This window comes from Diceros bicornis, chromosome 18 (genome assembly GCF_020826845.1).
Source record: "Diceros bicornis minor isolate mBicDic1 chromosome 18, mDicBic1.mat.cur, whole genome shotgun sequence".
Lineage (NCBI taxonomy): Eukaryota > Metazoa > Chordata > Mammalia > Perissodactyla > Rhinocerotidae > Diceros > Diceros bicornis.
The window spans coordinates 12,885,709-12,899,137 of NC_080757.1; the positions used below are offsets into that span (position 1 = coordinate 12,885,709).

Below are 13,429 nucleotides of genomic sequence, written 5' to 3' on the forward strand. Positions count from 1 at the left end.
ATTCTAGCTACGGGGGATTCAGCAGTGAGTTAAACGGACGAAATTCTCTGCCCCCCAGAGATTGTCACTCTCCGTAAAAGCCGCCAGCCTCAAGATGCTGAGAGAGACAAACGCTCCACTGCATCTTCCAATGATGTTTTTACCGGTGCCAGGAGGAGAGGCGAGACCCTTTGTTCATCAGATTCTCACACTAATGAGAATACCTGGAGTAATGGAGCAATTGTAATCAAGCCAGGAACCCTGCCCGCTCGGAACCACCATAAATAAGAATGGCGCTTTACCTAACCTTACTGTGAAAGCCCCGAGAGGGGAGGGCTGCGCAAAGAGGGGGAGCAGGACCAGCCCCTCCCACACGGCAGGTACGCGGAGCCATCAAGATGGCCCCTCACCCAACCATTCAATCAGGAGAAATCCAAGACTGGGTCTCTGGTACGAGACTTGACAGGCTCAGGCAGGAAGAGTGAAAACCAGGCGTCCAGAGTCCCAAACCTGGACTGCCATGTCATCACAGGTGACACGGGGAGGCCAGGGCCCCCGCACTTTCCATGGAGGATCTGTTACTTGGGGGAATTCAGGAGCCAGGGAAGGCCCAGGTGGATCCTCGCCCCGGGCTCTCTCCACCCACACCTGCTGCCAGGGCCCCACAGGAGCAATGGCCTTGCAGGAAATCAAAAGAAACGCCAGCTCTGCTCTATTTGGTTTGGTCACCCTTGCCTTTGCCGCTTACTGAGCACTAGACGTGCGGGTGAAAGGGTCCGAGCTTTGGATCCAGGCCATGTGTGTCAGCTCCAGCTCGGGGACTCACAGCTGTGTGACCCAGGTGAGCCGTGTCCCCCGAGCTGAGGCTCCTCTGCCAAGTGGCGCTAATGCTGCCCGCCATGAAGCAGAGAAGGGGTGCCGTGTCAGTCCCCAGGGCTCCCGCCAAGCCACCCGCAGAGCCTGTGCTGTTGAAGGTTGAACTGTTGGCTAAACGCCTCTGACTGAGGTGACCTGGCCATTTCCTGTGGGCAAGGAGGTGGCTTGTCCTGTGACAAGCAGTAACTGGGTGTGTGCTATACCCCTTTGCCATGTCCCCCTCAGGATGCACACAAACCCCTTAGGTGTCACTTCTGGCCGAGCCCTTCTCATGACAGGCGGTCCTGCGGCTGAAGGCATCCTCGTCTCCTGAGAGGGGGCTGTGCCCCAGTGGGGCAGGAAAATGCTGGCTCTAGCCCCCATTTGCAGCATCTGGGCCTGAATGCAGTCCCTTCTGGAGGAGACATCATACCTGACCGGCAGGGCTTGATGGAAAACAGGGGCCACTCAAAGCTGCGGCTGCGGAGAGCTGAATGCAGGTGCAGGTGGGGTGGAGGGAATGAAGGAACGGGGAGCACCCGGGACTAGTGGGGGTGGAAACATTGCCACACTCAGGCCTGAAGGGCCCAGGGAGGCCCTGCTGCTCTGGGGGCAGGGAGAGCTGTGGCCTGGAAGGACTGCCTGACCTCAATTGTGACCACAGGTCAAAGAGCACAGCTCCTGCCAAACCCCAGCCCAGCCAGGAGGGAGGGGAGGAACAAAGGCCCAGCCTTCTCTCCTCCCACGCAGATCTCCTGCTGGGGCCTCCTGTGGCCAAACCCAAGTGCAGGCCAGAAGGCCAGGGGGCCGGGATACATTGGCATGTTGAGCCTCTCAGGGGACAGAGCAGGCCAGAGAACAGATCTGGGGACAAACGGAGACTAACTGGCTGTGGTAATGGCCCCCAAAGACGCCCACACCCTAATCTCCAGATCCTGTGAACAGGTTACCTTCATGGCAAAAGGGACTTTGCACATGTGGTTAAGTTAAGGATCTTCAGGTGAGGAGGTGATCTTGGATTCTTCAGGTGCATTCACAAGGTGCTTAGAAAAGGGAGGCAGGAGGGTCACAAACGCTCAGAGGGGATGTGATGACAGAAGTACAGGGACGCAGAGAGACTGGAAGATGGTACACTGCTGGCTTTGAGGAAGGGCCCACAAGCCAAGGAATGCAAGTGGCCGCTAGAAGCTGGAAAAGGTAAGGAAGCTGATTCTCCCCTAGGGCCCTGCCCACCCATTTCAGGACTCCTGACCTCCAGAACTATAACAGAATAAATTTGTGCTGTTTTATTAGTCTGCGGTAATTCGCTACAGCAGCAACAGGAAACGAACGTAACTGCACAATACCCATGAGGTCCCTCTGGCCACCCAGCCCCCTGCTACGCTCCCAAATCACTCTCTGGTCGTGGGGTCCATGTCAAGTCCAGCTGGACAGAGGTCAGAAAGGTGGCTCACACCCGGGAGCAAATGCCCAGGTGAACCAGTCATGATTCTCAGAGGGAGGGAGCGGGCCCGAGGGGCTGTGAAGCCCACACAGGCCCCTATCATGTTAACCCCTCTAGCTGCTCCAAAACAAAGGCTCCGGACATGCTCTGGGCTGCTCCCTAATAGAAGTTTCATACCTTCTCCTTTCCTTTTTTTTGTAATACATCACACCCATGTATGGACTGTCTGGTGAGGGAGGCAGCACAATGTGGCACAAAAAGCCCCAGCCCAGAAGTCTGGACACTTGTATGCTAATCCTGGGTCTACTCCAGCCTTGAAGTGGGGTCTAGAAAGTTAGTGCCCTTCTCTGAGCCTCAGTTTCCCCATCTGTATAAGGAGACAGGACTGAGGCCCTAGTCTACCGGCATTCTGATTCCATGATTCTAAACACATGCTTCCCTGTCGCCAGCCAGCCTGAGCCTGTAGAGTAGGGGGTCAGGGCTGGTGGAGAGCCGCCATGTCCACAGAACAGAACTTTCTCTGAGAGGTCCCCCAGAACCTCAGCTCCTGGCCCACGGACCACAATCCGCTTGTTCTCTGCTGCCCCCTGCTGGCCGCTTCAAACAAAAGCTTCCAACTGGATCCCTTGAAAGGAACCCTCAGGAGATGCCCCCTGCACCTCCTGCGTCCATCCCCCCAGGACCTCCTGGGAGCTGTTGTCAAGGCCCACAAGGAGGCCGGTGCAGGGACCAGAGGCCTGGATGGGGAGGCTGACTGCTGTGGGGCCCTGGGGCGGCTCTCCCCATCCCCACATCCCGCCTCCTCTGAACTAGGGAGGTGGGGTCTGAGATGCCACGGTTTCTGAAAAGTGGTCTGTTGTCCCATTCTCTGCCTCTGGATGATAGTACAATAGGATGAGGTGTCCCTGCTCTCTCTCTCTCTCACACACACAAATTCACACAACAGAAGCACACAAATAAGTAAGAAGCGTGCTTGACAAGGCAGAAACGACCAGAAGTCCACCGGGAAGGCTCCAAGAGGGCTGCCTCCAGGAAGAGAAGAGAGACGGTGCAGTACCGTGATGAAGAGCCTGTGTAAACCCCAGGGTATGTCAAAGGCACATTATCCTCTGCGTCCCCCACAGAAAAGAGAGGCAATTAGAAACGCTGGGCCAGGTGAGGCTGGGGGAACGCTGGCCAAGAAAGCCATGAACCAAACGCGGCTTGACTTTAATCCACTGGACAAGGCGGGTAAGAAGGAACTCCTGGGGCCTTTGTAACAGAAATATCCTTCGACTGCTCCAGCTTGGGGGAGGGCAGGGCGTCCCCAGCTGTTTTAGTCCAACACCCCCTCAAGTGCTATGCCAGGGTGTCCCCACACTCCTCAGGGTCCTGGCCCCCACCTCTCATTTCTCTTGGGCTTGCAAATGTCCTGGGGCATCAGGAGGGGAAACTTCCACACAGGATGAGTTGGACAGGACCACACAGGGTCCTGGGACACATTCGGGCATCAGTCCTGCTGGAGGGACTGGAGATGCAGTGAGATCCTCACTGTCCCCAGGAAAAGGGGCAGCCAGTGGAATGTTGCATACGGAAATGGACGGGACAACGGAGGCTGGGAAGTCTGTGGGCCGTAGTTCCTGGTCCTCAAATGATGCCCGCAGCCAAGTTCTTTATCTGCTTCTGAGCCACACTTGAGCAGCTGACTGCTCAGACGCCGTCCAAGCCTCTCTCCCCGGGCAGTCGGGAGAGGTGAGGGGACCCTCTGCTCGCCTCCCTCAGCCTCCCCCTGCTCCAGGGTCTCCAGTTCAGGGCACTCTTTCCAGCTTCGGGACCCTCCTCCCTTCCTGATTCTGCACTCACAGTGTCCCCTTCCTTTGACCTCTAAAATCTCCTCCCAGTTCTCACGATATACCTGGATGGCCCATTACACACAGAGCGTGAATCAACCAAAAATTAACCCTCTTTCCTCCACGGTGGGAGGGCGTAAACCTCGAATCTCCTCGTGCCGCAAAAGAAGGGAAGAAGAGAAAAAATAAAACACTCCCACGTTAAAATATACACTGCCACTCCTGATGCCAGGAAAATCCTCATCTGGCAGCCCCGGGGTCATGAATTAGGAAACACAGAAAAATAAACGCAATCCCAGCTCCATGCAGCGACCGCAGGGAAACGTACTCACGCGGCCATAATCGTGTACATGCTGTTTATTGATTTTCAAATTTTAGGGTCAACCTATGGATAAAGCACAGAAGACTTAATTTTGGTTACAAGCAGAAAAAGACTGGTGATGGAAAAGTAAACAAACATCAGATCGTTAGGTGGGAGGAGGTGGGAGATGGAGGGAGGGGTCCCAGCGCTGCCACCATCATCCTACACAGAAGAGTCACCGAACCGATGCACGTCAATAGAATAGAGATTTCTAGATGAACTGTACAAAGTTACAAAAATAACCAAGCCAAGAACCAAAAATATCACTATCCAAAATTGGGAGCAGGAGAAGGAAGGGAAGAGGAAGCGTCAAAGCATTAAATAAATCCTCATTTTTCCTTGACATGGGGTAAAAATGACACATGGAGAAACTGTGATTTAAATATATTCTTTGGAGATTGAGAAAACTACCAAAAGAGTAAAAACCAGAGTCAATTCAAACTGCTAGCTCTGGGCTAAGGAATGGGAGAGGGAGGGCAAGAAACTTCACTTTTATTCACAAGCTCTTCTGTGCCCTTTTGGGTTTTTTTTTTTTTTTCTTACCATGGGCATGTATTATTTTGATTTAATAAATTAATTTTAAATTTTAAAAAGTGACACTGAAATCCTGGCCAACTGAACCAGAAATGGCCAGGCCAACTGCTGGCTGCCTGGTGCCAGTTGTCTGGTGGGTGCAGCAGGATCTGTGCAGTGGTGGGTGCCAGGGTGGCAGTCGGGGAGGACGGGGAGGGCAGGGAGAGCAAGGGGGGACAGAGGAGGAAGGGGAGGACGGGGAGGCCTGCCGCCTAGCCCAGCATGTTCCTGCAGCGCAGCCGCTCCTCCTCGCGCTTCTCCTCCAGGCGGCTCTCCAGCAGCCTCAGCTCCCTGTGCACCGCCTTCCGCATGGACGGCTCCAGCTCCAGCACTTTCTCCAGGTCCGCCTTGGCCTCCGCCTCGTTCCACACCTCCGCGTGAGCCCGGGCCCGCAGGTAGTAGGCCTTCACGATGCCTGCAGGGAGGATGGGGCTGGGCGGTGGGTCCAGCCCCAGAGGCAGCCCCCACCGACCGGGCCTTCCCCGCTGAAAAAACCCTTAACCTTGACCGTGATCCTTAACCTCGCTGTACGTCCTGAGCCGGCTCCTCGACTGCAAAACCGGGCTGATAATAATAACAGCAGTATCTGCTCCCCTCCCTTGCAGGGACAAGGCCCTATAGCTCGTTTTATATTCATAACTTTTATTCTTTTTCTTATAGAGGCTCCCCAAATGGTGGAAGCTTCGGGCCCTATCCCTGCACCTGTCCCAGATGGTTACTATGAGGATTAAGTGAATGACAAATGCAGATTTGATGTTGTTGTGAATCTTATTCGGATACCATCTTCACAAATATTGCCACATCCACGCATCACAGACACCAGTATGTTCTAACACTGTTCTCTATATTGATTGCCCCCCTTTTTTAAAAAAACCTGTACTCTCCAGGCAATCACAGGTTTGGTGAGCTACTGACGCATCCGTCCTAATGGACATTGAAATAGAACACCTCCCACGACCAGCACTGCTCATCCCTCACCGGGATCCGCATCCAGGCGCGGGGATACCCTGCCGGGCGGAGGCAGGGTTTGGCGCCTTGTCAGGTCAGAGGAGAAGGGCACGGGGGGGGGGGGGGGGGGGTGACTCTGCGGCCCGGTGAGACCCCGCCCCCACCCCCACCCCCACCCCCGCCCACCTGGGTGGTGCCGGAGGATGTCGCCGGTGTGCTCCAGCACCTCGTAGTACTCCTCCTTCTTCAGCAGGCACTGGCAGTAGTTGAGGATGAGGGTGTTGATCATCTTCTCCAGCTTCAGCCACTGCACCTCCCACGGCTTCTCCTGCCCGGCAGACAAGGGTCGGCCGAGAGCTCAGGGCGCCCCCACCCCGCAGCGGCCCTGGCCGGGCAGCGCTGCTCCCCTCACAGCGCCCCCTCGCGGCGGGCGGCCCCACCTTGGTCTGCAGGTTCCTCAGGCAGACGATGGCCTCCTGGTACTTGGCCGAGGCCGCTTCGTAGCGGCCCAGCTTGAAGAGCCGGTTTCCTTCCCCGTGCAGGACGGGCACTGCCTGCATCTTCTCGTTGTTACTCAGGTTCCACGTCTCCCTCTGGTACTCGCTCGGGGCCTCGACCTGGCCCAAAGCTGCAGGTCAGGGAGGCGGGGACCCCGGTGCCCGCACCCCAGTAGATGGGGGCCAGAGAAAGGGGACCCAGGCCTGCCTCGCTGAAGTCAGCGCTGCATTTTCCGCAGTGAGCTTCGGCCGCCGAATCGTGCTTGCCGGTGGAATACATGTGACTATTTGTGGGTCCCCCAGCGCCCTACCCTAAATCAGCACCTTTGTGCAAATTAGGAAAGGCACCCCTTTGTCAACACACTTCACTTCCAATAGTCACAGCCTTGTCATGATACTCATTCTGTGAGAGCAAGACACGTTATTGCCACCTGCTGGAAAACTGTACAAAATGTACAAATACGCACTGTCTGTAATGAGCACCTTAGAGGTGATGCCCTTGTGCAGTGTACACACCGCACAACTCTTCCAGCAGGGCCATAAAGGCCCTTTGTTGACACAGTTCTCTTATTTATTTGTATTCACTCACGTAGCACTCAGGCTGAACCTCATCCTTGGCCATAAGCTGAGTCCTGACCCGGGCTGGCCCCTCTCCCACCACCCCCCAAACATCAGTCACTCTGGGGTCTGAGTGAGAAGGATGGAGAGTTCCAGGCAGCCTCTCCCACTCTTGGAGAACCAGGTCTGAACACACAAACCACAGGGACTGGGGATGAGGATGTAATTCTAAAGTTTTGTGAACAAAAATGGAAGTAGATAACGAGTAGAAGTAAAATGCCTCCCAAATGAAAATAAATGACATTTTAAAAAATTGGTCCCGAATGGGCTTTTCCCTTGGAAAAGGCAGAGGACTTTTGGGGAGGGGGGCGGAATTCCAGTTCTCCTGTGGTTTACGAGCCTTCTCTTGTTCTCTAAAGAGAAACTGGGTGACGTCCAGTGACCGGGGGGGAGGGGCTCCCTGTGATGCCCGCTGACCCCGGGGGCTCTCTGATGCTGGCACAGCCCTCCCCCACCCCACCCGGCGCCCAGGGGCACACCTGCAGCAGCTCGATCACGAAGATCAGGGGCTGCGGCTCCTTCTGCAGCTCGTCCAGGTCCTCGTAGCCCAGCGTGTGGTAGGCGAACATGTTGGCCAGCCCGCACGTGTGCACATGCCACTCCGTGGGGTCCTTGCCTTCCGCCAGCTGCCGCAGGCTCCGCGACAGGATGGGGTAGACCCCTGTGTGCTGTGGGGAAGGGTGGACGGATGGCGTCTGGGCTGTCCGCACCGGGCTAGCTGGGCCACAAAGAGCCCCCACTCTGAGCCCCCACAGCAGGAATCCTGCGACCCCACCACGCCTGCCCCATGGCTATCGCTACGTATTGCCCCCAACACACCCCCACTAATAACTGAGGGTAACTGTGTGCCGGGCAAAGTGCTCCAATCTGTTAGCTCCTTCAGTCCTTGAGCTGACCCCATAAGGGAGGCGTTACTATTATCCCCATTTTACAGATGAGGAAATCAGAGCCCAGAGAGGTTATGTAACTTGCTTAAGGTCACACAGCTAGGAAATGATGGAGCCAGAATTCAAACCCAGCTCTGGAGGCCACACTCCAGCCACAGTGCCACACTGCCTCTTGCTGGCCCTTGTAGTCAACTCCAACACATTTCTCTCCCAAGGAGACCCTAAATCCTGTGACTCACAGGGAGGGGAGTGTGGAGAGCAGTGGAAGGAGCAGGGTGCCGGGGTCCAAGAGGGCCAGGTTGGCATCTTGAGGGTGCTGCTGATTAGCGGTGAGCCAAGGTCCCTGCCCCTCCCTGAGCTCCGGTCCCCTCTGCTGCACCTGTCCAGGAGTCGGGCCGTTGTGGGGTTAAATGAGATGGTGGGGTTACAAGTCTGGCTCATCACAGCCGCACCTGGCACTGGAAGCTGGGATTGCCGCCCTCGGGCGGAGGAGGGCTGGGGGAATCAGCCAGGTGGCCTCAGGCCAGGCCTGTGCCATGCTGGGCCTCACTTCCCCATCTGTGAGCTGGGAAGCCCCACAGACGGTCTCTGAGAAGCCCTCTCCTGGGGCTGGGTCCTGGGCTGGCCCATCTCAGGCTCCCACACAGCAGCTCCAATAAAGACACGCCACTGGGAATGTGAAGGGCAGAAACGGTTCAGCTCGGCCTCCAAGTCACCAGCATGGGCATGAAGGTCACCCCCACCAGCCAGGATTAGCCCCGAACGCCCTTAGCTTCTTTGTGAGAGAGACGACCAGATGGCACTTAAGCCTGTGGGGATTAAGGCTGGACTGAGGGAGGGAGAGGCCCCAGGACACCTTGCTGTAGGGGGTGCACTCCTGGCCTCGACACAGCAGCCCCCAGCTCAGCGGGCCCCTGCCTCCCAGCAAGTCGACTGTGAGCTGTGGACCCCTGGGCCAGGCAGCTGCTTGGGCGTCACCTCAGACACAGGCCTTGCCCTGCTAGACACCTGCCACCCCGGTGCCACCAGGGCCCTGGTCAGCATGGTGGGCTGTGGGATGCTGGCAGGAGCGGGAAGAAATCCCGGGAAGGAGAAGGAAGGCCAGGGGAAGGGGCAGAGCTCCAGAGTCCCGCATCCCCCAGGCAGCACCTCAGAAGGAGGAAGGGGTGTGCAGATCTCGGCTCTGTGCCTGCTCTTGAGCCCCACTTGCCTGGCTACATGCCGGTGGGGCAACCAGAGTCAAGCGTGTGTCTCTGCGGAGCTAGACTCCAGCCCTTGGGACTCACTCAGCCCACTGGGGCTGTGACAGGGGCAGGGGGAGACCCGGACCACTGCCCCCCTCTGGGGCGTCAAGGCCAGAGCCTGGTTCTGTGTCCACACTGGAGGTTGCAGACCAGCGTGCTGTAGGCTGGTTTTGTTTTATCCATCACATCGTGGGGTTTTTTGTTTATTAGTTGCCAACATTTAAACAGTGAAAAAGTTCACATGCTAACGAAGATTTCTGGCTTGTCTCAAAAACTCCGAACATCCGGCCACCCCTGGCCTCCCCTCTCACATGGCAGCCACCCGTGGATGGAGCAGCTGCCCCCCTTAGATGGAGCAGATGATCTCCAGTTGACCAGGGTTCTTGGCTCTTTGTGAAACTTGAGTTTGCAACCCCTGGCCTCACAGGACTGGGCACCTGCAAAAACTCCCACAAAGAGACCAGTGTCCTCTCTAGGGAGAGTGGGGGACGACGAGGAGTGCATTTCAGGGCAGAAGCTCCCAGAGCATCTGACAGGCCCTGCCCCCCTGGCTTAGATGGGAGGGGAAGGAGGGAGGAAGCCCCCTGCCCTGCAGAGACCTAAACTTCAAGGTAATCCAGGGAAGACCGTCCAGGCAGGGGGCTCTGCAGGGAGTGATGAGCAGCAAGCACTGGGGGAAGCCAGGCCCTCCTAAGTCCTTTGTCAAATAGACCTAGTTGTCCAACTGATGGCTTAGTCTTTCCAGAGCTCAGATTGTCAAGTGGAGAGATGCCTCATAGAGGAGAAGGGGCTAATTAAATGAAACATGCCAAGCCTTTTCACACTTCCTGGCCTGGATGCTACCTCTCCCCCATTTCTAGGCCTGGCGAACTCCTATTCATCCTTCAAGACCCAGCTCAATGTCATCTTCATGAAGAAATCTCCCTTCAGACCCTAAAGCAGTTAGTTGCCCCTCTCCTGTGGCCCTAAAGCACTCTGTTCTCACTTAACTTATGTCAAGGCACTGGCGGCCCTGCATTGTAATTGTTTAGGTATCTGCTCCTCCTCTAGTATTTAAGCTCCTTGAGGGATGGGGACTTTGTTTCATTCCTGACACCCAGCACAGGCCCAGTAAATGTTTTCAGATAGATAGAAAGGTAGGTAGGTAGATAGATAGATAGATAGACAGACAGACAGACAGACAGACAGACAGATAGATGATGGGCGGATGCTTAGTGATGGAAGACTGGATTATCAATAATATTGGTTGAAGGGAAGGATGGATGAATTGATGCCTCGGTGCCTGGATGGATAGAAGGATGGATAAAAGGTGGATATGTAGGGAGATAAATGACTCTGGAAAGTGTGTGTGTGTGCGCGCAATCATGGCAACTGTGGGCTGGGAGGAGATGTGGGGGGCTATTGGAAAAACCAGCAGTCACTGTGCCATAAAAGTTACCAGCCTGTGAGATGGGCAGTGCACTCATGTGACTACTGACGTGGTCAAAAAAACACAGACACCACAGGAAACCAAGAGTCATGTCCACATCACGGGAATAACAGCAGCTTGCGGTTTTGCAAACAACAAATCAATCAACCAATGAAGAATTTATTGACAGCACTCTATGCACACAGCTCTCCTGCGTTAGCCAATGCATCCTGTGGAGAAGGGGCCCATGTTGACGACCAAGCCTTGTCTAACATATGGCCCAAATTACAGGTCAATATGGGTCTAAAAATTGCAGAAGCTCCTCATCGTAAGCAAAGTCAGTAGATGTCATTTTAAACTAACTGAAACTGCAAAGAATCCGATGTTCTGAAGACTTGGATGGTTAAAAATAAAACATCCTTTTAAAAATTCAAAACATCAAGATAAAGAATGACAGGGACTGATACAAAGGAAGGATGCTCAACTAGTATTTGCGAAGGGAATGAAGAAATGAGTAACACGTTGGATGGGATCCCCTAGGGGTAGAGGCAGCATTGCAGCCTGACTCTGTTAGACAATGTAACACAAAACAGACACTTGATAAGGAGTGAGGGAACCAGGGACCCCACCCTCATCCTGTCTGTTAACTTATTTGACCTAGAGTAACTCTGAGTCTTAGATTTCCTCATCAGTAAAACAAGGGAATTAGTCCCTAAAATTCGTAGTGGCTGGATTGACAACACTTGAGCCCATCCACCAATCCTAACACCACAAGAAGAGAGGTGAGCAGAGGTGGAGTGTCTCCCAATGGGAAGTACACAGCACCATGTATGGGAAACGTGGGGATAGAGGAACATGTTAGACAATTCCATGGTGAAGCAACCAACAAAATCAGAGTGTGGGAACTTCTACAGAACGAGTGACCCAGCTCCTTCAACAAAACCACGTCAAGGAAAAAACGAGGGAGGAGAAGACTAGATAACAAGAGACTTGAGAGACATATCAACAAAGCACCGTGCACGGACTTCAGGTCCTGATTTAAACAAACCAACCATACAGAATAAACGAGACAACTGGAGAAATCTGAACAGTGACTGGATATGAGTTGGTATTAAGAAATTATTGGTGTTTTTAAAGGATGTAATAATGATATTGAGTTTACGATTTTTTAATTCCCTTCTTCTTAGAGATACATATTTTAATATTTACAGTTGAAACTACATGGTATCTGGAATGTGCTTTAACCACGTGGGCTGAGGAAGGGAGTGGACGGGGGCAGATGAAAGGAGACTGGCCGCGAGTGGATCGTGGCCGGCATTGGGTGATGGGTACTTGGAATTTTGGTACACTTTTGTCGACTTTCGTATGTGTTTGAAAGTTTCCATAAGAAATGTTTGTTTAAGGGTCAGTGAGTGTTGCCATTTCTATCTGGGCCACAGAACAAGGAAGCTAACTTGTACGGGGCATTTGTAAGAGTGCCATCAACGTGAAAACAACTTTGCAATGTTGGTAGGAGTGAGGAGGAAGGAATAAAAGTGACCAGTGGCCAACAGTCTTCAGGATCTAATAATCCTGCACAAAGAGTGAGGACTGCGAGGCGAGCAGGCTCCCTCCCACCAGGCTCCCACACCCCACCAGCCAGCCACGACACAGATGGTCACTTCAGGGGCTTGTTCTTCTGGGTGAGCCCATCTCCATCTTACAGGGGCGGGGATGAGGATGCAGGATGCGCCTTGCAGAGTTTTGTTCTACCCGCACTTGGCTGAAATGCAGCAGCCCTGCAGAGTGGGTGGGTGGGCCCTGCAGAAGGCCTACTTACGATGGTGTCACACCAGAACTCGGCCACCTCGCTGACCCGCATGGACGTCAGCAGGATCTCCCAGACCTCCAGCTTGAACATGTTCCCGATGATGATGTGCATGGGCTGGCCCACCTGCTTGCTGTCGTCTATCACCGTCCGCTCTTCGTTGCATTTTGTGGTGCGGAAATGAAAGGTCACCTGGTCACCAAGAGAGGGGACTCTGGTCTGGACACACTCGGCAAGGCCCGGCAGAAGCCACCCCCCGTCACTGACTCCCAGGGCTGCCCTCAGGGCTCAGCCCACCCAACCCCAATCAGAAGCCTCAGACCCCCAGAGCATCCCCCACTGCCTGCACTCTCCCAGGGACAAGGGACCCACTCCCTCCTAAAGGACCCCATCCCACCCTCAACAACTCAGCAGGTCAGGAAGTCCTTCCTTAAATAAGCCCTAGATCTGAGGCCACAGACCCAGCCATTCCATCATCCAGAGACGCCCACCAGAGATTTGTGGACAAACACCATGACCTCTGAGGGCCCTTCCTTCTCAGTCAAGATTTGGGGCTCCAGAAAATTCCCAAAGCCCTCCCCCCACCCCACGCTGAAGTTTAATTTGCAAAGTATCAAAAATGCCGGGAAAATGGGCATCAATTCAGAGCTTCCCAGACGCCCCGGGATTGATAATTCCAGGAAGGGCTGACAAAGCCGAAGGCTGTTTGTGGGGCCACTTGGCACAGCTGGAATGCAGAAGGCTACATGGGAACCCCTGTCTGGTCTCAGGGGGCAGGCCTCACTCACTCGGGATCCAGTGATGAAGTTTGGGAGGTCCCCCGTGCCCCCGTGCAGAATGGTTTTCTTGACCCCTTCCACATTCAGGAGCAGAGCGGCATCCATGGCTCCGGGTGGAGGGAGACGTCCAGCCCAGGCTGCGATGACTTCGCTGGGAGGAGGGCACTCAGGCTGCGGAGACCAGGCTGAGATAATCTCCG

At 54.7% G+C, this 13,429-nt stretch overlaps 1 protein-coding gene across 1 annotated transcript; it reads right to left on the reverse strand.

Moving 5' to 3' along the window:
• Positions 1–5,225: 5,225 nt before the first annotated feature.
• On the reverse strand, positions 5,226–13,334 carry AIPL1 (aryl hydrocarbon receptor interacting protein like 1). Its single transcript, XM_058559282.1, has 6 exons — positions 13,239–13,334; positions 12,463–12,642; positions 7,584–7,772; positions 6,430–6,606; positions 6,176–6,317; positions 5,226–5,456 (listed from the first exon to the last, which is right to left on the reverse strand). The coding sequence occupies exons 1-6, from the start codon at positions 13,332–13,334 to the stop codon at positions 5,254–5,256; spliced, it is 987 nt and encodes a 328-aa protein (XP_058415265.1). The 3' UTR covers positions 5,226–5,253.
• Positions 13,335–13,429: the final 95 nt, after the last annotated feature.

Bases quoted from the DNA above. Each gene is read 5' to 3' on its own strand.
- AIPL1 (XM_058559282.1), bottom strand. From the start codon at position 13,334: ATGGATGCCGCTCTGCTCCTGAATGTGGAAGGGGTCAAGAAAACCATT. The intron at 6,607-7,583 runs GTGTGCCCCTGG...GCTTTGGGCCAG, and splicing joins TCGTGATCGAGCTGCTGCAG to GTCGAGGCCCCGAGCGAGTA. The intron at 5,457-6,175 runs GTGGGCGGGGGT...TCCTCCCTGCAG, and splicing joins CATCCTCCGGCACCACCCAG to GCATCGTGAAGGCCTACTAC.